General features: G+C 40.3%; 1 protein-coding gene across 4 annotated transcripts in view; it reads left to right on the plus strand.

Annotated features, from left to right (window-relative positions):
* Positions 1-1,572: 1,572 nt before the first annotated feature.
* The window catches only part of SLC39A12 (solute carrier family 39 member 12), an 82,173-nt gene continuing 59,902 nt past the window's right edge, over positions 1,573-23,843 (plus strand). For 2 of the 4 annotated variants that reach the window (XM_008002412.3, XM_008002415.3), the window contains exons 1-4: positions 1,577-1,920; positions 3,080-3,426; positions 11,340-11,621; positions 15,318-15,525. In XM_008002412.3, the coding sequence (XP_008000603.3) occupies positions 3,166-3,426; positions 11,340-11,621; positions 15,318-15,525 (751 nt within the window). In that variant the 5' untranslated portion in view covers positions 1,577-1,920; positions 3,080-3,165. Of the gene's footprint in view, positions 1,921-3,079; positions 3,427-11,339; positions 11,622-15,317; positions 15,526-23,843 lie in introns of all 4 variants that reach the window. The other 2 variants (XM_073018768.1, XM_008002414.3) reach the window with 2 other exon arrangements.

The raw sequence follows: 23,843 nt of genomic DNA on the forward strand, positions 1-23,843 counted from the left end.
AGGTGATAGTAGGACCAGAGAACTTGCTTAATAGGGATTGGACTATTTTTCCTTAGTGATCTCATCACTAAGTCTTAGAGACTGGGACATGGTTAATGAATGATGCTCAATTGAGACCAGCCTGACTAACGTGGAGAAACCTGGTCTCTACTAAAAGTACACAAAATTTGCTGGGCGTGGTGGCACACGCCTGTAATTCCAGATACTCGGGAGGCTGAGGCAGGAGAATTGCTTGAACTTGGGAAGTGGAGGTTGCGGTGAGCCAAGATTGCACCATTGCACTCCAGCCTGGGCAACAAGAGCAAAACTCCATCTCAAAAAAAAAAATGATGCTCAAGTGGTCCCCACCATGGGGATGAGAGCTGGCACTGAGAGGAGCTGGCAGGGAGCAGTGGTCAGGCACCACTCTGGTCCTGAGCCTGCTCCCTCCTCACTTCTCTGCCTCAACTAGACTCTCGGCTTAAACGGCGTGACTTTCAGTCCTAACTCCCTGCTCCTCTCTTTGACTGCTGATTCCAGACTCTAACTTCAGTTAATCTCAGCACAGAGTTCACAAGGCACAAGCCAAGTCCCTTTCCTTGACAGTTTAGTTGAGTCCAACTGTTCCCTGAGGGCTTATCACAGAGGAGCCCTGACTGGGCATGGTGGCTTATGCCTAGAATTCCAGCACTTTGAGGGGGTCTAGGTGGGCGGATCACCTGAGGTCAGGAGTTTGAGACCACCCTGGCCACCATTAAATGACGCAACTCTGGCTCTACTAAAAATACAAAAAAATTAGCCAGGCGTAGTGGCGCACACCTGTAATCCCAGCTATTCGGAATGCTGAGGCAGGAGAATCACTTGAATCCAGGAGGCGGAAGTTGCAGTGAGCTGAGATAGCGCCGCTGCACTCATGCCTGGGCAACAAAGAAAGATTCCATCTCCAAAAAAAAAAAAAAAAAAAAAAAGCCTGGAATTTTCTAGGAATATTTGCCTTTGTATTTCCATCAGTGACCAGCATTCTCTCAGGAACATCCTACCCCATGGCTCCCAGATTTCATATCCAATTAGTGATGAGGCTAATTATCCTGATCTCGAATTTCCTCTACCTGCCCACCAGCTGACTTAAACCCCTATACTGTGGGCATGTACTCTTCCCACTCTGAAATCTTAGGATTTAACTTCTCTTGCCTCCTAGAAAATGAACCACTTTGTTCATTCAGTTATTTACTCACTAATAATTTGTTGAAAGGCTTTGTTTTGTGGAGCATGAAGGATCTGACATAATAACTCCGACCACTGATGCTGGTGATCACAATATGTGCAGCTGATTAAAGTTTCTCATTTATACTACCTACTTCCCTGGTAAGAATTTCATTCCTTCAACCAATACTTTTCATTTGAAAACATCTCATTACGAAAGCCTTCAATCTTTTAGGCTTCTGCATCTTGCAAAACAAATAGGGTTCCAAAGAGCCTATCTTTTCAACACATCCTTGGTTTGAGCCTGGATGAAACAGTTATTACAGAATCAACCAGAGAGAAAAAAAGATCTTCATCGAACACTAAAGTCTTTCTATTCTGCGAGGTGAAATCCTTTGACCTAGATTCTGTCCCTTGAAAGGCGAGTGATAGTAGGTGAGCCTAAGAAAAGTGGTTAAATCTTGATCTAAAAAGTTAAATTCATGAACCACCCTGATTTGATTACCCTGAAAATCCACCAGACAGAAAGTTCTCCCTTTTATCCACCTTCATTGTTACCTTCAGAGCAGCTCTCTCCATAGCAACTGAAAACTTTTCTGGCCTGAAATAATCCTCTCTAGCTCCCAGTGCACAGTCAAAGAATTTTAAAAACAAGGAACTCTGTGACTGTGAAATACTCTCCAGGATTTAAAAGGCTGTGGAGCTCCAGATAAAGAATCGTTTATCTTTCTTCTGAAGGTAAGCACTGGGGTTAGAAATGGTTGCATCATCCTCTGTCACTTTTAAATTGCTAACATAACAACCTGAAAGTGGTGTTGTTGTTGTTTTTAATTCATAAAAGTAATCCCAATACCTTCGTTACTAGCCCACAGTCATTTACCAGCTCATCTCTGGGCCAGGATCTGACATGAGATGCTGTTAACATTTTAGATGCCTCAAGCCATCAACAGAAAGATAATTTTTTTTTTTCCAGGAAGTTGATTGGCTCTAAAGTCGTCCCCCACTCCTTTAGTCCCCACTGAGTGAGTGAGTGTATCATGTTCTTGAGGTCTTGAAATTCTATTTTTCTAAGATGCTTCCTACTCTAGAATCTCGACTCTTAATAAACTGAAAAAACAGACCTGCGTTTTCTGAACATTACTACTTTCTTCTAGTACTTTTCCTTGTCTAACCCCCCCCCCCTTTTTTTTTTGAGATGGACTCTTGCTCTGTTGCCCAGGCTGGAGTGCAGTGGCACGATCTTGGCTCACTGCAACCCCCACCTCCCAGGTTCAAGTGATTCTTCTGCCTCAGCGTCCTGAGTAGCTGGGACTACAGGCACACACCACCACACCCGGCTGACTTTTGTATTTTTAGTAGAGACGGGGTGTCACCATATTGGCCAGGTTGGTCTCGAACTCCTAACCTCGTGATCCGCCTGCCTCAGCCTCCCAAAGTGCTGGGATTACAGGTGTGAGCCACTGCGCCTGGCCTAAAACTTTTAAACTCAACATGATGTTGGTCATTTAGTAGAATTTATTGCCTCTTTTTATTTAGGGGTGAGGACCAGGAATCACTTGGAGTTCTTTATAATGGGATAAACATAAGGTGTTTCCCAACCTGGGTCCTATAACTTGTACCACCTGTTGGAAAATGGAGAAGCTTATTCTTCCTAATATGTGACGCTATGTTTAGTTTAGGGAGAGGCAATCTAACAAGCTTTTCGGCTGCCTGTGCAGTTCGAAAGTCTACAGCCATGGAACTTTCCTGCCATTTGGGGTTAGAAATTACCTACAGACCGCCTGTTGTGTAGAAACAGCTTGTCATTGCAAATCAGCTTAGCCACCCAATTAATGAATCCTTTCAAACATGTTGCAGGCACAATAATTGAAGGCTTTATTTTTCCCCTTTACCACAGAAATTCCTTTGGTTACAAGTTTACCCCGTACACGGCAACACACTTATCTCCATCCAAGACAGACTCAAGGTGGAGGAAGCGTGGAAATGTGCTTCCAGACAAAGCTTTCAGTATCCTGGGTGCCATTGTTTCTTCTACTCAGCCGTGTTTTTTCTACTGAGACAGACAAACCCTCAGCCCAGGACAGCAGAGGCCGTGGGAGTTCAGGCCAACTGGCAGACCTGCTACAGGTTCTCTCTGCTGGTGACCACCCAGCCCACAACCACTCAAGAAGCCTCATCAAAACACTGTTGGAGAAAACTGGGTGCCCACGGAGGAGAAACGGAATGCAAGGAGATTGCCATCTGGTTAGTGAAATAGAATGGGGTCAGGTATCAGGGCATGTCCAAAAGAAAGCAATGGATCCTATAGGGATTTATTTCAGTAACGCGAAATCACAGGCTAATCTTCCAATATGCAATTGGGCAAGCATTGTGGCAAAATAATTTCCATATCTGGGATACAGCAAATCATTCAGCGTTCTATGTATAGCACCTAGGGACATTTTTGTTGTTGAAAGGATGATGTTTATGTAAGACTTTCTAGAATCCTTCTGCATATATAGAGGTATTTATTTGTGAGTGCGAACTTTTAGTCCTCTTTTCTATTTTGATTGACTAATCTTTTTTTAAAGCCTTCAGTGCACTTGCACGTGACTAGTTTTAGATGCTATTTGTTTGCTGGAGCATAATGTGATCTGATATTTGTCCAAGATTGGATTTTTGAGTACTTTTTCCTGGCATGGTATTTTCTAATATTATGCATGGTGGGTAGTTAATGATTGGATAATCATCTTAACGATGAGGACTCTGAGCTGGGGAGACAGATGCTGCAGGTGGAGCTGAAGTTACACCCATGGCTCCTGAGGCCTGAATCACAGCCTGATCTTAGCCTACAAAGTGAATCTCAACCCTGACTGGAATCAGCTGCGTAGGTTTCCCAGCATACCCATGTTTGGGCTTCAACCTCTGAAGACTGAGATTTTACTTGTCTAGGATAGAACTTTTTAAAGTCTCTCCAGGTCACTATTTTATTTTATTTTATTTTATTATTTTATTTGAGACAGAGTCTCGCCCTGTTGTCCAGGCTGCAGTGCAATGGCATGATCTTGGCTTACTGCAACCTCCGCCTCCTGGGTTCAAGTGATTCTCCTGCCTTAACCTCTCAAGTAGCTAGGATTACAGACATCCACCATCACACCTGGCTAATTTTTTGCATCTTTAGTAGAGATGGGGTTTCTCACTATGTTGGCCAGGCTGGTCTCAAACTCCTGACCTCTTGATCTGCCTACCTCCGCCTCCCAAAGTGCTGGGATTACAGGTGTGAGCTACGGTGCCCAGACTCCAGGTCACTTTAATATGACGTCAGCGGTGGCTGAGACTCTCTTCATTAGGAAGGGTGGGGTAGGATGGAAGGAGGTGAGAACTCATGTGTTTAAATGACTACAGAAGAAAAAATGAAACCTGCTCCATCCCATTCCTGACCCATGAGATTTTTTAGGATGAAGCCATAAATGCATAAATGAAAGCATACATAAATAAGTAAAACAAAAGCTAACTGTCTCCAAAATACATTTTGGCAGACTTTCTCAATCATGCATAGCTCTGAGGTGAGGGAGGGAGGGGAGGGGAACATTTTCTGATCAAGCGTTTTGTTTTTTCGTAACAGAAGAGGTCTTGCTCATAGAGAATTTTTCTCTGCTTTGTGTGAGCAATAAATAATTCAATAATTATTAAAATACCCAATGGTTCCCAGAGGAAATGTGTTATAATAGGCAACTCATCTGTGATGACATTAATATATATAGATAGCAACACAAGATGTCCCACTGGAAATAACCAGAAGTCATCTCTTATTCATGTTCTCTGAGAATTCGCTTCAGGGGAATGTTCTCCTTTAGTGACGTGAAGTGCCTTATTAAGGCTGCTTGAATAGTAGTTTTGCTGGGAGGAAGGTAAATATGCAAAATTGTTCTCCATTTTCAGGGCTGGGGGAAGGATTGTTGAGCACTTATTGTTTTCTGTGACAGTATCAGGACTTTAGCTAATTTGGTCTCCATTTGAATCAGTTCCATTCCTAGGACTTGAAACGCCATCTTTAATAGCTTCACCCTCCTTCTCTGTGAAAGAAATGCAGGTGAAGCAGAAGTGAGTCTCAGCTTTACCTGCTCAGAAGCCTTCAGTTCACCCCAATCACCCATCAGGAAGGAACTTAGGAAATGTCTCCCATCATTCATGAAAAGAGAGAGGAAACAGAGTCCTCTGGATTTCACAAACACCCCAGTTCTGGCGCAAACTACAGGGCTTCAGCTTGGGGCCGAGTCTGTTCTGTCATTTGAGGACTTTGTCTGCTGACAGGAAGGGTTCATGCTACAAATTCTGTGGTAAAAAGAGAGGTTAAGGGGGTTTGTTCATATCCCTAAATGTCTGAAAAAAGAGGGAAGTAGGTATCTTGGATTTGTTGGGGGAAAAATGCTTCCAATTTTAGGTCTGTATAAGAAGTGAAATTTTAAAAAAGTTAGTCTGAAGTATCTGAGAGCACTGCACATTTAAAATAAATTCAGTCATGCTGCAGTCTTTGAAAATGAATAGTTCTGGGCTGATCCTGGCTTTTTCTTTCTTTAATGAGAATGGTTAGAATATAGTTTTAATGAACTTCATGAGGGGTTAAATAACTCCAAAACAATACACTCCACTTCAATAATTATGAGAACCATAACCCTACACAGGTTTCTGAGGGGAAAAGAGCCCTTTTCTGGCACCTTCTAGTGTTGAGACATGTGGAGCCTCAGCTTCCTCACCCGGAAGGCTGGGATCATGAGCCCCTCCTCAGGGAGGTCTGTGAGGACCACATGGACAAACCCATGTTCCTCAGGGGTCAGATGTCTGTGAGGGTCACACGGTTGTGTATATGCCCCTGAGGGAGATACCTGTGAAAATCACGTGGACATATGTGTGCTCCCCAGGGAGATCTCTGCAAGGATCACATGGACACATATGTTCTCAGGGAACAAATCTCTGAGTCACGTGGACATACATGTATCACATCCCAGGAAGATCTCTGTTGATCTCATTGACACGTGCTCCTCAGGGAGACTTCTGTGGGGATCTCATGGATATACATGTTCTCCTTAGGAATCAGATCTCTATGAGAATCTCATGGATATATATGCAGAAAGTCAGATATAGGAGCTCAAGTTCCTTCTGTTCCCTGTATCTCACGGCAATGTCTGATTTCTCCTTTTCCAGAGACACTAGAGCAGCGCCATTCCTCAGAATCTCCCACCCGCCTGTGCCCTAGGCCCCCCTCCACTGTCCTACATTCTGAGGATTTTAAACCAAGTTCTCCAGGCGATTCTTAGACACATTCAAAGCAGAGAACCACTGCTTTAAGGGTCTCCATTTAATTCACACCTGGCCCTAGCCCCCGACTCTCTTGTCATAACTGTCATGGAATAAAGTGTGGAAAACACCCAGCTTTGTCTTATTATCTAACAATTTGATCTGAACTCTTCTCAGTTAAAAACTTTTTGTCAGTCAGAAGACCCACTAAATCTAGTACAGACCCTAAACAGCCAGTACCTGCCATCAGCAACATCCTTCTAACTCTTTGTCAGGAAAAAAAGAAATACACTTTCTCTCTTATATTTACAGTCAATTGTTAGCCACCGCCCCACCCACCACCCCCCTGCAGAAAAAAAAAAAAAAAAGACCTTATAGAACTAAGAACTTAAAAGAAGTCTCTTTTAAGTTCTTAGATTTCTATAAGATAAGATTTACCTATTACTCAAAATCAAATGTTAAATACCTTTCAGTCTAAAACCCTAGAGTTTATCCTGGAGGCCTCATAGCTGTCTTATTGATGTAGGAGAAGATAGCTACCATGTTGCTTTTGTCCACTGAGTCCCTCACCTGGTGAAGATCATAAGCAAAGTTGAATTTCAAGGTTGGGGAAGGCCATGTGATGCGGCGACAGGGTGTGGTGGACCATTACTACCAAGTATCCTAGTAGCCTGTTTAGCTTGTAAGGGGAGCCTCTCCTTGCATTTTAATCAGTCTTTTCCCAAAGTTTATTTCCTTATAAAGTCATTAAAACTAATTCCCAGAATCTCTGAGGTTTTTTTCCCCTCCTTAAACCTTATTCCCCCACCTGACAAGATTAAAAGGAAAATCAATGGATTATTCCTGAATGAGTCCATTCTTCTTAAACAAAGAATTGCTTCACCAGAGAAGGCAGCCTTGGACAGATACTGATGCCTGTGGGGTGGCAGTATTTGCAACATTTTGCTAAACATCCTCTCCCAAACACAACTGAGCCAACTTCTAAAACCATTAACAACAAAACAAATCTAGTGGTGATGAACTGAAAATTCCAGCTCTGTCTTCATCCAACAGCCCCAGTAGTGTGCTTTTCATCATATCTATGTCCAGGGGAGGAATTCTTATTTTATGTTAGCTTTTCTGAGGCTTCCACCTGTATTCTTTCCTCAAGCCACCACCTTCTGTATTAAAATACATTCTTCAAGATTCAAATATTATAAATGGGAGAAAGGCTTCCAGCCCATGGTGATTTGATTCACAATTAAGTTTAGTTTAGCAGGCCTCAAAAAATCAAAGCAAATGTGACACAACACCTGTTCATTCAAGGTTACCAAAATCTCTGTTCAGACATAAGATGCTTCTACAACTGTTTCAAGCTTTCCAAAGCTAGAAACCAATTGTACCTTCCATATTGTATACCTTTTATACACAGTTCTGGAATGCCTACCCACACGATTACAGTGTGGACCCTGCTCTCTGCTGTTCCGTGCCGTGGATTCCAATTCCAACCCTGGAAAGGTACATGGCAAAGACATTGAGGAAGAGTGATGCATGGACAGGAGTCTCCACATCTCAGATGGGTTGAAATGTGGCCACATGTTCTGTCATGTGCTCATACACCAAGCCCTGCCACATGGTTGTGGTCTCATGAGCGTCCTACTCCTTGCATCATAGACACTCTTCTTCCTACCTACCCAGCCCCATCAAACAACCTGAGCAGCACTTGAAAGTATAACATAAACTCATTCCATGCTCTGGTTGTACCATATCCTTGTTCTGACTGATGTTAGACTTGGACCAATCTCTTAGCCACCTAACTGACTTCTACTCCCATCAAATAGGAGGGAGAGAAAATTACTGGTTGAAGGGGTTGCCCATCAAGTACGTCAATGGGTCTACAGCCTGTGTTCTCCATGGCACAAAAGGAAGGAATAAAAGAATGGGTCCTGTTCTTGGAAGAGCAGGAATTGTGACTAACAACGCTCTCCACCATTAGCTGTGTAGCTTTGGGCAAGTTTCCTCCCACTTTAGTCTTGGTTTTCACATATTCTATGAGTAAACTTTTCTCATGAAGAAAGATGTAACTCATATGTTCTTTGCAGTATCCTTGCATACTGTGCACAAATGTATCCATTAATTCATTGTGCATTAAATAATTGAGTAATTGGTCTTCTAGTTGCTTTATATTATAAAAATCAAATATTTAGAAATATTTGGTGGCTTATTACATAGGCTGGAGACATTTTGTTTCTCACACTTAAAATAATAAAATAGGTTTCTTATTACTAAAAAATTCATTACTTTGGGCATTTTTCAGAACCAATTAGATTATACAGCAAGGAATAACTGAATGTAAAAGGTACTCTGTACATTGCTGGGCATATGGCTACCAGCAAATTGTAGTTAATGATACCAATAGTTTAGTTTCAGGAGGTTATTTGGTACAGAGAATAGCTTTATTACACTTTTATTTCAATGGATTCGCCTTTTGGGTCTTGGTGTCAGCCTTGCCATCAGCTACCAAGGTGTGGACTTTTCTTCTGGGTTACTTAGGGAACAGAAAATGGATGCCGAGGTTTTAGAAATGGAGCCTAATATCCACAGTGAGAGTTGGTCTTAGTGGAACCCCTGGGTCCCCTCTGTTTGAGTACTTGACCCCCTGCAGTTGGGTTCAGGAAGGATTAAAGTCTGTGTGGTTTTATGAAGAATGTGATTATGCTTTGATTTGGAGATGGATGGCATTTGTTTCTTCCTGACTCAGATGATTACATAGCAGATGCTACACAGTGGGTTGTACAGCAGACCTGAAATTAGAACCCCCAAAACTTCCACTTCAAAGAAGACTAGATTAAAATATATTGTAGTACAATATCCCCACCATGGCACAAATCTGTCTGGGAGTCAGGACAGGCGTTTCTCAATGCTTTCACTCTGTGTCTGTGTCCTGGGGCTGCTTCTCAGATCCTGTGAGAATTCTCAGGAGTTCCCCAACTGTCTCTGAAGAAAGGCAGCTTTCCTCTTGCTGAGAAAGCTTCTGGTCCACGATTCCTGTGTCTTTTTCTCACTGTCCCACAACATTTATCCAAATCCCTTATGCCACATAAACTTCTCAGATTGCAGGAGCTGGGCATGTGCTTGTGGTTTGTGAAACCAATAAGGCAGCACAGTGCAGGGGAGGAAAGACTTTTCCTCTAACGTCTTAAATTCTGTAGCTGGGGCTTGTGAACTAAATGGACAAAAGATGGATTAACAGGAGAAAAGGCATACACATTTTATTTGGTGTTAATATTTTTATGTGGAATAGGGGCATCATAAAGAAAGTGAAAACTCCAAAGAAGTGGTTAGACCCAGGGGTTTATAAACCATTTAAACAAAGAGTAATAAATTGTGGGGATCTGACAAGAGTAAGAAAAAAAGTGAATTTGGACTAGAGATGGTAAATTGTGGGAAAGTGACTAGGAAATATATATGTGAAACCAATTTTTTTTTTTTTAACAATTATACCAATGGAGGATTATTTTAGTAAGGTTCGTTTGTATAGGTTCATCTCAGCATTAACTCCCCATCTCCAGTGATAAGAATGTTCTCCTCTTCCTGATACAGCAAGGATACCTTTCTCATGGGAAACTTATGCCCCGCTTTTAGATAGTAAGGGGCAGGGCAGAGAATCCTTCCTGTGCCTGCTGTTTCTCAGTTGCCTTCAGCTCAAAATAATCAATATGCTACGGTGGCATATTTTGGGGCAGTATGTTCTGATTCCCTTCAACAAAATCATTTTTGGCAATTTCCCTAAATAGGCTAGAAGAGGGGCAGATGGAAGTCATTTGTAAAATTTTTACACCTCTTAAGTGCCAGATATCGTGCTATATGCTGAGGATAGAACTATGCAAAAAGCAGACAAAAATCTACTCTTTATGGACCACTGGTTCTCATAGAGAAGAGAGAGAATAAACAAGTAAACAAAGCAATTTTACAATATGAGTGCTATGAAGAAAAATTTTTAAATGATGTGTTCCAGAATTGTGCTGTACAGCACAGTAACCACTAGCCTGCATGTAACTGTTGGGCGCTTGATTCGTGGCTCATCCAAACTGAGATGTGCTAGTAAGCATAAAATGCACACCAGTTTTCAAAGACTTTGTTCAAGAAGAAAAATATAAAATATCTTAAATTTTAAAAATTTAGATTACAAGGTGAAATAATTTAATATTGGATACATAAGGTTAAAATATTACAAAAGTTACTTTTAGCTGTTTCTTTTTACTTTTTAAAATCTTGCTGCTAAAGAACTTCAAATGACATATGTGACTCATATTTGCGGTGTGACTTGTATTTCTATCAGATAGTTCTGTACTAGGGAACGCAGGTTGAGAATCTTTAGGAAGGTGTTGTGAGAGGGCGACATTTTAGCCTGAAACCTGAAAAATGAGGGGAACAAGGAGACCTGGAAGATTGTGGGAAAGAACTTGGTGAAATTGACATAAAATCACAGGGGCAGAAGTTAAGTGAGGTGCTGGACTAAGGCTAAGAGAAGGAAGAAGGGCAAAGTAGACAGAAGCCAGACCAAAAAGAAGATTGCCAGGAGTTTGGATTTTGTTCTAAAAGCAAATGGGCATCACTTTAAAAGCCAAAGAATAATCTGTTTTACACAGGCAACAGGTCAACAACTTGTGGCCACCCTAGTTGGAGTCAGGAATTACTCTTAGTGGAAAAAAAGGGTTCCCTGGAAGGGCATCATTGTTATATGGGAGTCCAACTCTTTGAATCTGGCTATTGATCCTGCCTACTTTTCCTTTCTATTTATAAAATGATAAGTAACGAAGACCCTGGTGGTCATTAGTGTTCTGGAACTATTTGCTAAGCTTTGTTTCTCTTGTTGTTGTTATTGTTTTCTTCCACAGTGCTTTGAACCAGATGCACTATTACTAATAGCTGGAGGAAATTTTGAAGATCAGCTTAGAGAAGAAGTAGTCCAGAGAGTTTCTCTTCTCCTTCTCTATTACATTATTCATCAGGAAGAGATCTGTTCTTCAAAGCTCAACATGAGTAATAAAGAGTATAAATTTTACCTACATAGCCTACTGAGCCTCAGGCAGGATGAAGACTCCTCTTTCCTTTCACAGAATGAGACAGAAGATATCTTGGCTTTCACCAGGCAGTACTTTGACACTTCTCAAAGCCAGGTAAGAAGGCAAAATGGCTAACTGGTTCTGCTACTGAGATACAGTCCTAGAGCCTTATTGTTTGTTCCTTATTTATTTCAAAGACATTCAAGAACTTCTAAGGGAGGTAAGTATTTGTGGGTTTTGGTTATGAGATGTTAAATGACATAATTTAAAATTCCAGGTCCAAAAGAGGACATGTAATGACTAATTGGAAGAAGGAGTTTTTGCCAGAAGTTGGGTGGGTGGACAGGCACTCCAGGTGAAACGGCAGCTGTCTTCTCCTGGGTCCCTCTGAGTACTCAAATCAGTGTGACCCCAAGCCATTTTGACCAATTTCCAAGGACTGAGCTGTAGTGGTGGAGAGCAATGTTTCTTCTTGCCTTGCCTTCTGGCTGGGAAAGGAGAAGGCAGAGATATTTTGAAAGAGATAAATTATCATTAGTTCTTTCACTGAAGAAGCAGCTTGCAGAAAGCATTACTCATGGCTGCCAGCCCTAGATGGTATCCCTTTGTGGCTTTTGACTTGTACTGCCTGTGTAGAGGGTCTATTCAAATACCTCTCCTCTCTCCCAGCTCCCACCTGGTCTCCATTGCCTTCATTACTATTCTAGCAAATCTGGCCTTTCAGTTAGGTTTTTGCTTTCTGTTTGCAGTGAGAAATCTCAGCAGATAAAGTTCTCTGAACATAAGGTTTATTTAAGCTACTTTTTTTTTTTTTTTAAAGAATTAATTAAGAAGCCATTACTACATTTTGAAGAGTATGGGGAAATCATTTTTTTTTCTTGAATTATTCATAAACATGTATAGACAAATTTAGTTCTGGCTCTCAATTCTGGCATTCTGCAGCTTAACAACCAGCAAACATACCCTCCAATTTTCTGTAAATATGTTTAATTTCTTTTATTGGCAGAGCAAATGGAGAAGCTGTTTGCTAAGGACTTTGTGAATATCACATCCGTAGCTCTAATCCTATTAATTTCAAAATTTGAACATATTTTTATTCCTATTTTCATTTTAGGAAAAGGGATTCCTAGGCCCAGTGCAGTGATTCATACCTGTAATCCCAACACTTTGGGAGTCTGAGGCAAGAGGATCACTTGAGGCCACGAGTTTGAGATCAGCCTAGGCAACATAGCGAGACCTTGTCTCTACAAAAATAGAATTTAAAAAATTAGCTGGATGTGGTGGCATGAGCTGGTAGTCCAGCTACTCAGGAGGCTAAGATGGGAGGATAGCTTGTGCCTAGGAGTTTAAGGTTACAATGAGCTATGACTGTGTCACTATACTCTACCCTGGGCAACAGAATGGGACCCTATCTCTAAAAGAAAAAAAAAAAAAAAAAAAAAAGAAGAAGGAAAAAAAGAAAAGAAAAGAAAAAGGGGTTCTTTTACAGAACTGTTTTCTACTCAAACCAGGAGTCATGCCTACATATAATTTCTTCAGTGTAACATCTATATAATCCAAGTTTGATTCAAATTGACTGCTAAGATTTTAATCCTACCCATTAATGCCTTTTGATGGAGACGAAATGGAAACAGCACTTAAAAGGTGGTGTGGTGTGTATTTCCAGGTTTCTGGTTATCCTACACAGACAGCAAATACTCAGGCTTCTGAGTATTTCTGAGATCAAACAGCCCCAGAACAGAATAAATCAGTAGTATATCTAGAACTCCTTTTTCCAGCTAGTTTCAGTCATTAAGGGTTGAACACCCTTTGTCATTAAGAGTTGAACACCTGCTGAATCATAACCCTTTGCTAGGCCTCAGACCTGTGAACACCTGGATGACATCACTGTCTCTAGTTCCTGGGAAGGGTCCGTGAGCTCATTCAACTGGGCTAGGATTCTCTAGGAAGTCAATCAGTCCAGACTTTGCAGGAGGCTTTTGGCACTTCACCACATCAGCTGTTCTTTCTGACTAGATGGCGTGAGGTCAGATGAGGTTCTGGCTCACCAGGCCCATCATTACTTGAATCTCCAGGTCTTGGTCTGCACGGTACCCAGCTTCCACAGATCAAGTCACTAACGGCTGCTCCAAGTGGGCCTCAGCCAGATCCCCAAGAGAATCAACTTGATACCCTAATCCAGGCAAGCTCCCCAAATGGCTCAGAAAGCAACATCTCTCCATTCCTTCAATCTCTTTTGTCCAAACCTCTCTGTGTTTTATCTTCCTGACTCAATCTCTCAATGTTTCCACCTCTTGAATTCTCTCCACTGTCAGCTGATTCCATGGTAAACGAACAGGGATCTCTCCCTAGTGTTCCTGTAGCCCTGCCTACTGCATGGAGGCCAGGTGTTCATGCAAAGGACTTCAGGGATTGGAACAATGGTTGGAATTCTCCTTTATCCTCAATGGTGTTTTGAGACCGTTATTCTTTCACAACCTGCATGAAACACTCGTGCTTCTATGAGGTTCAAACTCTGTTATTTCAACTTGTTCTTTTCACCCGTGGAACTTCTGACTACTTCTCCAAATTTATCAAAATTTTGGTAACTGACTCTTAGCCTTCCACTCTGCTCTAGACCATGGTTATAAATATGCTCCTGCCAAGCTCTTCAATTACAGACTTTAAAAAGAAATAAGTTCAGTGGGCACTTTTTCTCCTTGTCCTAAGTCATTAGAATGCAACCTTGACATGATAACCTTCCCTTGATCTCTCTTACTTTCTCTTTCACTTCGTATGAAATGGGTTTAGTACAGTGCCTGGTATATTGTAGGCACTCAAATGTCTAAATGGGATTATGAATGGGATATAAAGCAAAATTAGAGCTTCTAAGATGCTTATAATTTAATTGAGGAAAATTGATATACACATTTAAAAAGGTCCGATGTCCTCTGGAAGTTCAAAGAACATGGACAGTGTGCTAGGTCTGATGTGCAATGAGCACATGTTGACCTTGGGACCAGAGGCAGATGAGAAGTAGAGGGGCCCTGTGATGACACAAGGCAGCAGAGCCTGTGTGAAGTCAGGGTAGGGAATGTCAGCTGGAAAATCATTCTCCTGCAGGTTGCACTGAAAGCGGGGAGAGCAACAACCCACCAGTTTTAAGGATGTTAAAGAATAAGAGCAGGAGATCCCCTTGGAGAGAACACATCTTTAAGAGGATAGTGAGGCTGGGTGTGGTGACTCAAGCACTTGACCCTTTGGGAGGCCGAGGCAGGTGGATCACCTGAGGTCCGGAGTTTGAGATCAACCTGGCCAACATAGTGAAATAGTATCTCTGCTAAAAATACAAAAATTAGCCAGACGTGGTGGCAGGCATCACCTGTAATCCCAGCTACTTGGAAGACTGAGGCAGCAGAATTGCTTGAACCTGGGAGGCGGAGGTTGCAGTGAGCCCAGATTGTGCCACCGCACTCCAGCCTGGGCAACAAGAGCTAAACTCAGTCTCAAAAAAAAAAAAAAAAAAAAAAAAAAAAAAAAGAAAGAAAGAAGAAAAAATGAAAAAAAGGGTAGGGAGAAAGGCTGCATAAATAAGGACCAGTGGGATGAGAGTTAGAAAATTCAGTGCCATAATAGATAAACACGTAATTTCCAAATTGAGTCGTTTCTGAGACAGGAGAAAGATGATAGTCATATTCCTCCAAATGATTCCATTTTCTTTTAGACAAATTTTTCCTTATCTTTTTTGGGGAGGGGGGAAATTTCAGAGATGTTCGAATCAAAATAACTTCAGAAGTTACAGTTTTCTCTTTATTTTGTATCTGATTTCAGTGTATGGAAACCAAAACACTGCAGAAAAAATCTGGAATAGTGAGCAGTGAAGGTGCTAATGAAAATACACTTCCTCAGTTGGCAGCCACGATCATTACTTTGTCCCTTCAGGGTGTTTGTCTGGGACAAGGAAACTTGCCTTCCCCAGACTACTTTACAGAATATATTTTCAGTTCCTTGAATCGTACGAATACCCTCCACCTATCAGGTAAGGATGTTTTCACGAATTCAACTTCCAAGTCACACCTACTAAGTAAACTATGCCAAAAACAAAGGCCGAAGCTCTTGATGACTGAATTCATTCAGGTATGTTTAAATACCATTTTTATTGAGTCATAAAGTCAGACAGCTTAGGTGGCCTTTCAAGGCAAGTGTGCTATGAAAGGTATGTGGTGATGAGGCAAAAGCATGGACTTGGCCTATTTCTAAGTGATTGGAATTGTGGATGTAGAGGGAGGAGGAGATTTTATGATCGGCCATAAATACTAACTGAGTAGTTTCTTATTTGGGATGTAATGCTGGGCCAGGCCTAACAAACTGTCGTGTAGAATGAAAGAATAGTATTCCAAATTGTGCAAGACATTTGGCAGCAGTTTCCTTGCAATCAGGAAAGTCATTTAATTTCAGATAGAAGTAATGTGAAATAGCCATTCTTGCTGCATTCGTGACTACCTGGTTTTTGGGCCTCCAGGATGAAATGGGATGTCAGAACTGGAATTAGAATGTTTGTTTTGCACATTTCTTTGTCCTTGACAAGGCATTAAAAATGAAATGGCTAATTCTTAAAATAGACATCAAAACACCCCTGAGATGGATTTTTGTTGTTGTTGTTTTTAGAGACAGGGTCTCATTCTGTTGCCCAGGCTCAAGTGCAGTGGTGGGACCATAGTTCACTGTAACCTCCCACTCCTGAGCAAGCCTCCCACTTCAGCCTCCTGAGTAGCTGAAACTACAGGTGTGTGTCACCATGCCCAGCTAGTTTTCTTATTTTTTGTAGAGACAGGAGTCTCACTATGTTGTCCAGGCTGATCTCTGATTCCTGGCCTCAAGTGATCTGCCTGCCTTGGCCCCCTAAAGTGCTGGGACTACAGGAGTGTGCTACTGTGCCTAGTTGGATTTTTTTTAAGCACTTCGTTATCATGAGTAAAAAATTGATAACGATTCCTTAATATCATAAAAAATGATATTCAGGCTGGGTGCAGTGGCTCACGCCTGTAATCCCAGCACTTTGGAGGCGGTGGATCACTTGAGGTCAGGAGTTCCAACATGATGAAACCTTCGTCTCTACTAAAAACACACACAAAAAATTAGCCAGGTGTGGTAGCACGTGCCTGTGGTCCCAGTTACTCCAGAGGCGGAGGCTGGAGAATTGCTTGAACCCAGGAGGCAGAGGTTGCACTGAGTCGAGATTGCACCACTGCACTCCAGCCTGTAAGACAGAGCGAGACTCCATCTCAAAAAAAAAAAAAAAAATCAGTCAGTGTTCATATTTTCATAATTTTTAAAAAATTATTTTTATTGAATTATGATCAAAATAAAGTCCATAAAATGCAAATTGTTGGTATGTCCCTTCAGTTTCTTTTATGCGTGTCACACTTCTTCCATCTTTTCTATTTTGTTGCGAGTTTTTTTGGTTGAAAAACAAAGGGGGTTGATTTCCATCTGGAGTTTGCTGATTGCAGTCCTAGTCATCTATCACGCATTTCTATTCACTGTGTTTCTTGCGTAGGGGCTGTTATATGTAGAGACTTGATAAGGTTGCTTAGCTGTTTTATGTTAGTACCTTCCATTAGAAAGCATATAGCATCTGGTCATCTCTTTTTCAGAGTTACAAGCTATTGATGATAGTTGCCTAGACTGATTAATTATTTAGGGCTTATAAAATGGTGATCTTCTAATTCTCATTTCTTCCTTTCTAGTGTAATAATCTTATAATAGAAAAACTTCCTCTCCTCACTACTTCATCTTATGGAGGTTCTTAACGGTAGTTAAAAATAAATTCTTGACACTTTAATTTGGCCATGCACTCTTCAAAAGGGAACAATTTGCTTTTAAAAATATTTATTTCCCTCACATAGATCGTGGGCATTTGTTGTTATGTTTATACCTATGCCTTTAACATTCTTTTTTGCTCTCTTAAATGAGGTCCTCTTTCATCTGTCTTCTAGTTGATCTTTGTTTGTGTGTGTGTATATATACATATATATGTGTTTCTAATTTTTATAGGTTAATTTTATAACTTGATTCATGATTATTTTTGTAATACTTTTAGGATTTTCAGGTATGTAATACTATCTCTAAATACATGTAGTTTTGCCTATTTTTATTTCCAATTCTCATGCTTTTATTTACTTTCTCATCTAATTGCATTGGTTAATAATCTTAATATAATGTTAAACAGTAGTGGAGATGATCTGCATCCTTATTATGTTTCTGACTTTGAAAGAGAAGCCTGTAGTATTTTCTCATTAAGTTTAGAGAACAAATGAGAAAAATATATTTATAGTGTCTTTCATATTAACCCACATTTTTACATCTCCAGTGCTGGTCATTTCTTTCAGTGGACTTAATCAAAATGGGAACTTTACCCAAGTGGTAAATTTGGGTCATTTCTTTTCAGCCTAAAGAACTTCATTTTATATTTCTTACAAGGCAAGTCTTCTAGCAATACATTTTCTCATTCATTGTGTATCTGAGAATGGCTTTTTTTAACCTTCAATTTGAAGGATTATTTTGCTAGACATAAAATTCTTGATCTTTTTTTCTTTTTCTTTTTTCAAATTTTTGTGGGTACATAGTAGGTGTATATCTTTATGGGGTACCTGAAATGTTTTGCTACAGGCATGCAATGGGTAATAATGACATCATAGAGAATGGCGTATCCATCCCTTCAAGCATTTATTGTTTGTGTTACCAACAGTCCAATTATATTCTTAGTTATTTTAATATTAACATTTACAATCAAGTTATTATTGACTATAGTTACCATGTTGTGCTATCAAATAATAGGTCTTATTCTTTCTAATTAATTTTGTTATACCCATTAACTGACCCCCTCCCCCCAGTACATTTCCCAACCTCTGGAAACCATCTTTCTATTCTCTATGTCCATGAGTTGAATTGTTTTGATTTTTAGATCCCACAAATAAGTGAGAACATGCAATGTTTGTCTTTCTGTGCTTGGCTTAACATAGTGGTCTCCAGTTTCATCCATGTTGTTGCAAATGACTTGATCCCATTCTTTTTCATGGCTGAATGGTATTCCATTGTGTGTATGTACCAAATTTTCTTTATCCATTCATCTGTTGATGGACACTTAAGTTGCTTCCAGATCTTAGGTATCATGAACAGTGCTGCAACAAACATGGGAGTGCAGATATCTCTTCAATATACTGAATTCTTTCTTTTGGGTATATACCCAGCAGTGGGATTCTTGGTCATATGGTCATCATGGTCATTCAGTGTGATACTAGCTGTGGGTTTAATGTATATAGTTTTTATTATGTTGAGATATGTTCCTTCTATACCCCATTTTTTACAGTTTTTATCATGAAAGGATGTTGAATTTCATCAAATGGTTTTTCAGTATCAATTGAAATGATCATATGATTTTTGTTCTTTATTTTGTTGATGTGATGTATTACGTTGACTGATTTGCATATGTTGAACCAACCTTGCATCCTAGTTAGGGGATAAATCCCACTTAGTCATTATGAATGATCTTTTTAATGGATTGTTGAATTCAATTTGCTAGTATTTTGTTGAGGATTTTTGCATCAATATTCATCAGAGATATTGGCCTGCCCCTCCCCTCCCCTCTCCTTCCCTTCCCTTCCTGATGTGTCTTTGTCTGGTTTGGGTATTAGGGCAATATTGGCCTCATGGAATGAGTTTGGAAGTACTCCCTCCTCCTCTATTTTTTGGAATAATTTGAATAGAATTGGTATTAGTTCTTCTTAAATGTTTGGTAGAATTCAGCAGTGAAGCTACTGTGTCCTGGGCTTTCCTTTACAGGGAGACTTTTTATTATGGCTTTAATCTCATCACTTGTTATTGGACTGTTCAGGTTTTGGATTTCTTCCTGGTTTAATCATGGTAGGTTGTATATGTCTAGGAATTTGTTCATTTCTTCTAGATTTTTCCAATTTATTGGCATATGGTTACTCATAGTAACCACTAATGGTCTTTTGAATTTCTGCAGTATCAGTTGTAATGTCTCTTTTTTCGTCTCTGATTTTATTTATTTGGATCTTCTCTCTTATTTTCTTAGTCTGCCTAAAGGCTTGTCAATGTTCTTTAACTTTTCACGAAACCAACTTTTTGCTTCATTGATCTTTTGTATTGTTTCCTTCATTTCAAATTCATTTACTTCTGCTCTGATCTTTTTTATTTCTTTGCTTCTACTAATTCTAGGTTTGGCTTGCTCTTGCTGCTCTAGTTCTTTAAGATGCATTGTTAGATTGTTAATTTGAAATCTTTGCTCTTTTTCAATGTAGGCACTTATAGCTATAAACTTTCTTCTTAATACTACTTTTGTTGTATCTCATAGGTTTTGGTATGTTGTGTTTCCATTATCATTTGTTTCAAGAAATTTTTCTATTTCTTTGTTAATTTATTCATTGACCCATTGGTCATTCAGGAGCATATTGCTTAATTTCCATATATTTGCATAGTTTTCAAAAATTCTTCTTGTTTTTGATTTCTAGTTTTATTCCATTTTGTTCAGAGAAGATACTTGATATTATTTCAATTTTTAAAAAATACTTTGAGGGCCGGGCGCGGTGGCTCAAGCCTGTAATCCCAGCACTTTGGGAGGCCGAGACGGGCGGATCATGAGGTCAGAAGATCGAGACCATCCTGGCTAACAGGGTGAAACCCCGTCTCTACTAAAAAATACAAAAAACTAGCCGGGTGAGTTGGCGGGCGCCTGTAGTCCCAGCTACTCCGGAGGCTGAGGTAGGAGAATGGCGTGAACCCGGGAGGCAGAGCTTGCAGTGAACTGAGATCTGGCCACTGCACTCCAGCCTGGGCGACAGAGCAACTCCATCTAAAAAACAATATATGATCTGTCCTTGAGAATGACCCATGTGCTGAAGAGAAGAATGTGCATTCTGCAGCCGTTGGATGAAATGTTCTGTAAATATATATTAGATCCATTTGGTCATATAGTGCAGATTAAGTTTAATGTTACTTTGTTGATTTTCTGTCTGGAAGATCTGTCTAATGCTGACAGTGGGGTGTTGAAGTCTCCAGCTGTTATTGTACTGTGGCCTATGTCTCTCTGTAGCTCTAATGATATTTGCTTTATATATCTGGGTGCCCCAGTGTTGGGTGCATATATATTTAAAATAATTAAGTCCTCTTGCCGGATCGACACTTTTATCATTATATAGTGACTTTTCTCCCTTCTTACAGTCTTTGTCTTGAAATCTATTTTGTCTAGTATAAGGATAGTGACCTCTGCTTTTTTTTTTTTTTTTGGTTTCCATTGGCATGGAATATCTTTTTCCATTCCTTTATTTTTAGTCTATATGTGTATTTATAGGTGAAGTGTGTTTCTTATAGGCAATAGGGTCTTATTTTTTTAAATCCATTCTGCCAGTCTATGTCTTTTGATTGGAGAGTTTAGTTCATTTACATTCAATGTTATTATTGGTAAGTGAGGACTCACTCCTGCCATTTTGTTATTTGTTTTCTGGTCATTTTCTTTCCTTTCTTTCTTCCTTTAGTGAAGGTGATTTTCCCTGGTTATATGATTTAGTTTCTTGCTTTTATGTTTTGTGTAACCATTGTATGTTTTCTGTTTGAGGTTACCATGAGATTTGCAAATACTATCTTATAATCCATTATTTTAAACTTACAGAAGCTTAGCACTGTTTGTATAAACAAAAACCAAGAAAAAAGAAAATTAATAAAAACTCTACACCTTAATTTTGTCCGCCAACTTTTAAACTTTTTGTTGTTTATATCACATTGTGCTGTCTATGTCTTGAAGAGTTGTTACAGTTATTGCATTTCATTGGTTTATCATCTAGTCTTTCTACTTAGGATAGGAGTAGTTTACACAACAGTTACAGTGTTACAGTATTTTGGATTTTTCTGTGTACTTACTAGTGAGTTTTGTAACTTCAGGTGATTATTATTATTCATTATCATCCATTTCTTTCTGATTGAAACAGTCCCTTAAGCATTTCTTATAGGACTGGTCTAGAATTAATAAAATCCCCCAGCTTTTGCTTGTCTAGGAAAATCTTTATTTCTCCTTCATGTTTAAAGAATATTTTCACAGGATATACTATTCTAGGGTAACAGTTTTCTTCCTTCAGCACTTTAAATATGTTATGCCACTATCTCCTGGCCTGTAAGACTTCCACGGAAAAGTCTGCTGTCAGACATACTGGAGTTCCGTTGTACATTTGTTTCTGTTCTCCTGCTGCTTTTAGGATCCTTTGTTTATCTTTGATCTTTGGTAGTTTGCCTATTAAATGCCTTGAGGTAGTCGTCTTTGGGTCAGATCTGCTTGCTGTTCTACAACCTTCTTGTACTTGGATATTGATGTCTTTCTTTAGGGTTGGAAAGTTCTCTGTTATTATCCCTTTGAATAAACTTTCTAACCCTATCTCTCTCCCTATCTTTGAGGCCAATAACTCAGATATTCCTCTCTGAGGCTATTTCCTAGATTCAGTAGTTGTGCTTTTTTTTTTTTTTTAATTCTTCTGTCTCCTCTGACTGTGTATTTTCAAATAGCCTGTCTACAAGCTTACTATTTTTTTCTTCCACTTGATCAATTCTGCTATTAAGACTCTGATGAATTCTTCAGTATGCCAATTGCACTTTTTAGCTCCAGAATTTTTAAAATTATTTTTTAATTATTTAATATTTTAAAATATTTTATTTTAAATTATTGGATTCTTTTAAATTATTTCAATCTTTGTTAAATTTATCTGAATTCTGAGTTCCTTCTCTGTGTTACCTTAAATTTCATTGAGTTTCCTCAAAACAGCCATTTTGAATTCTCTATCTGAAAAGTCACATATCTCTGTTTCTCCAGAATTGTTCCCTGGTGCCTTATTTAATTCATTTGGTGAAGTAATTTTTTCCTGGAATATCTTGATACTTGTAGATATTTGTTTGTGTCTGGGCATTGAAGAGTTAGGTGTTTATTGTAGTCATCACTGTCTGGATTTGTTTGTATCCACTGTTCTTGGGAAGGCTTTCCAGATAGTCCGAAGGACTTAGGTGTATGATCTATGCTGTATCTGCTTTAGGATACAGATCTGCTGTATCTGCACCCCAAACCCTGTAACACTGTAGTTCTTGCAGACTCATACAGGTATCACCCTGATGGTCCTGGACAAGATCCTGGAGAATTCTTTGGATTACAGGGCAGAGGCTCTTGTTCTCTTCCTTTTCTAAGCAAATGGAGTCTCTCACTCTCTGTTCTGAGCCACCTGAAACTGAGAGTTGACTGACACAAGCACCACTGTGCCCACCACCACTATGACCACATTGGGTCAGCACAGCACTGGGTCTCACCCGAGGCCCACTGTAACCACTCCCTGGCTATGTTTGCTCAAGGCCTTGGGACTCTACAATCAGCAGGTGGTGAAGCCAGCCAGGTTTGTGTTCCACTCTTCAGAGTGACAAGTTACCCCAGTTCCCCGGCAAGGTCCAGAGGTGCCAAACAGGAGCCAGGATCTAGAGTCAAAAACCTTAGAAGTCTACCTGGTGTTCTACTGTATTGCAGCTGAACTGGCACTCAAATCACAAGACGTAGTCCTTCTTACTTTTCCCTCCCTTTTACAAAGGCAGAGAAGCCTTACCCTGTGGCCAACGCCACCACAGGTCCACGGGGAGGGCTGCCAGACTACCGCCAATGTTCCCTTAAGGCCCAAGGGCTCTTGAATCAACTTCTGGTGAATGCTGCCTGGCCTAGGACTTATGCTTCAAGTCAGTGGGCTCCCTTAGGCCCAGGATAGGTCCAGAAATCCCATCCAAGAACCAAGTCCTAGAATCTGGGACCGCCCCTCTGGCTCTAAGAGTCTGTTTGGTGCTCTAACACACTGTGGCTCAGAGGATACCTGAAGACAGCAAATCTCAGAGCCTCACCCAAGGCCCCTGACATAGTACTTGAGTATCACTGCTGGCTGTTTAAGGTCCAAGAGCTCTTCAGTTAGCAAGTGACAAATCCTGCCAGGACTGGGTCCTTCCCTTCAAGGAAGCAGGTTCCTTTCTGGCCCAGGGAGTGTCTAGAAATGTTGTCTGAGAGCTAGGACCTGAAAACAGGACCTTGCAACTCTAGCAACTCTAACCATAGCCCCATCCTGCTGCTGTGGCTGAGCTGGTATCCAAGATGCAATACAGAGTCCTCCCCACTATTTCCTCTCCTTTCCTTATGTGGGAGTAAGAAGTCTCTTTTGGGATGATGAGCTGTGCAGCCTGGGGTTAGGAAAGGGATAATGCCAGCATTGTCCTGGCTGGTGTCTCTGTAGGTCATGTGCCGCACTTCCCAAGTCCAGTGTCTCT

Source organism: Chlorocebus sabaeus, chromosome 9, assembly GCF_047675955.1.
Source record: "Chlorocebus sabaeus isolate Y175 chromosome 9, mChlSab1.0.hap1, whole genome shotgun sequence".
Lineage (NCBI taxonomy): Eukaryota > Metazoa > Chordata > Mammalia > Primates > Cercopithecidae > Chlorocebus > Chlorocebus sabaeus.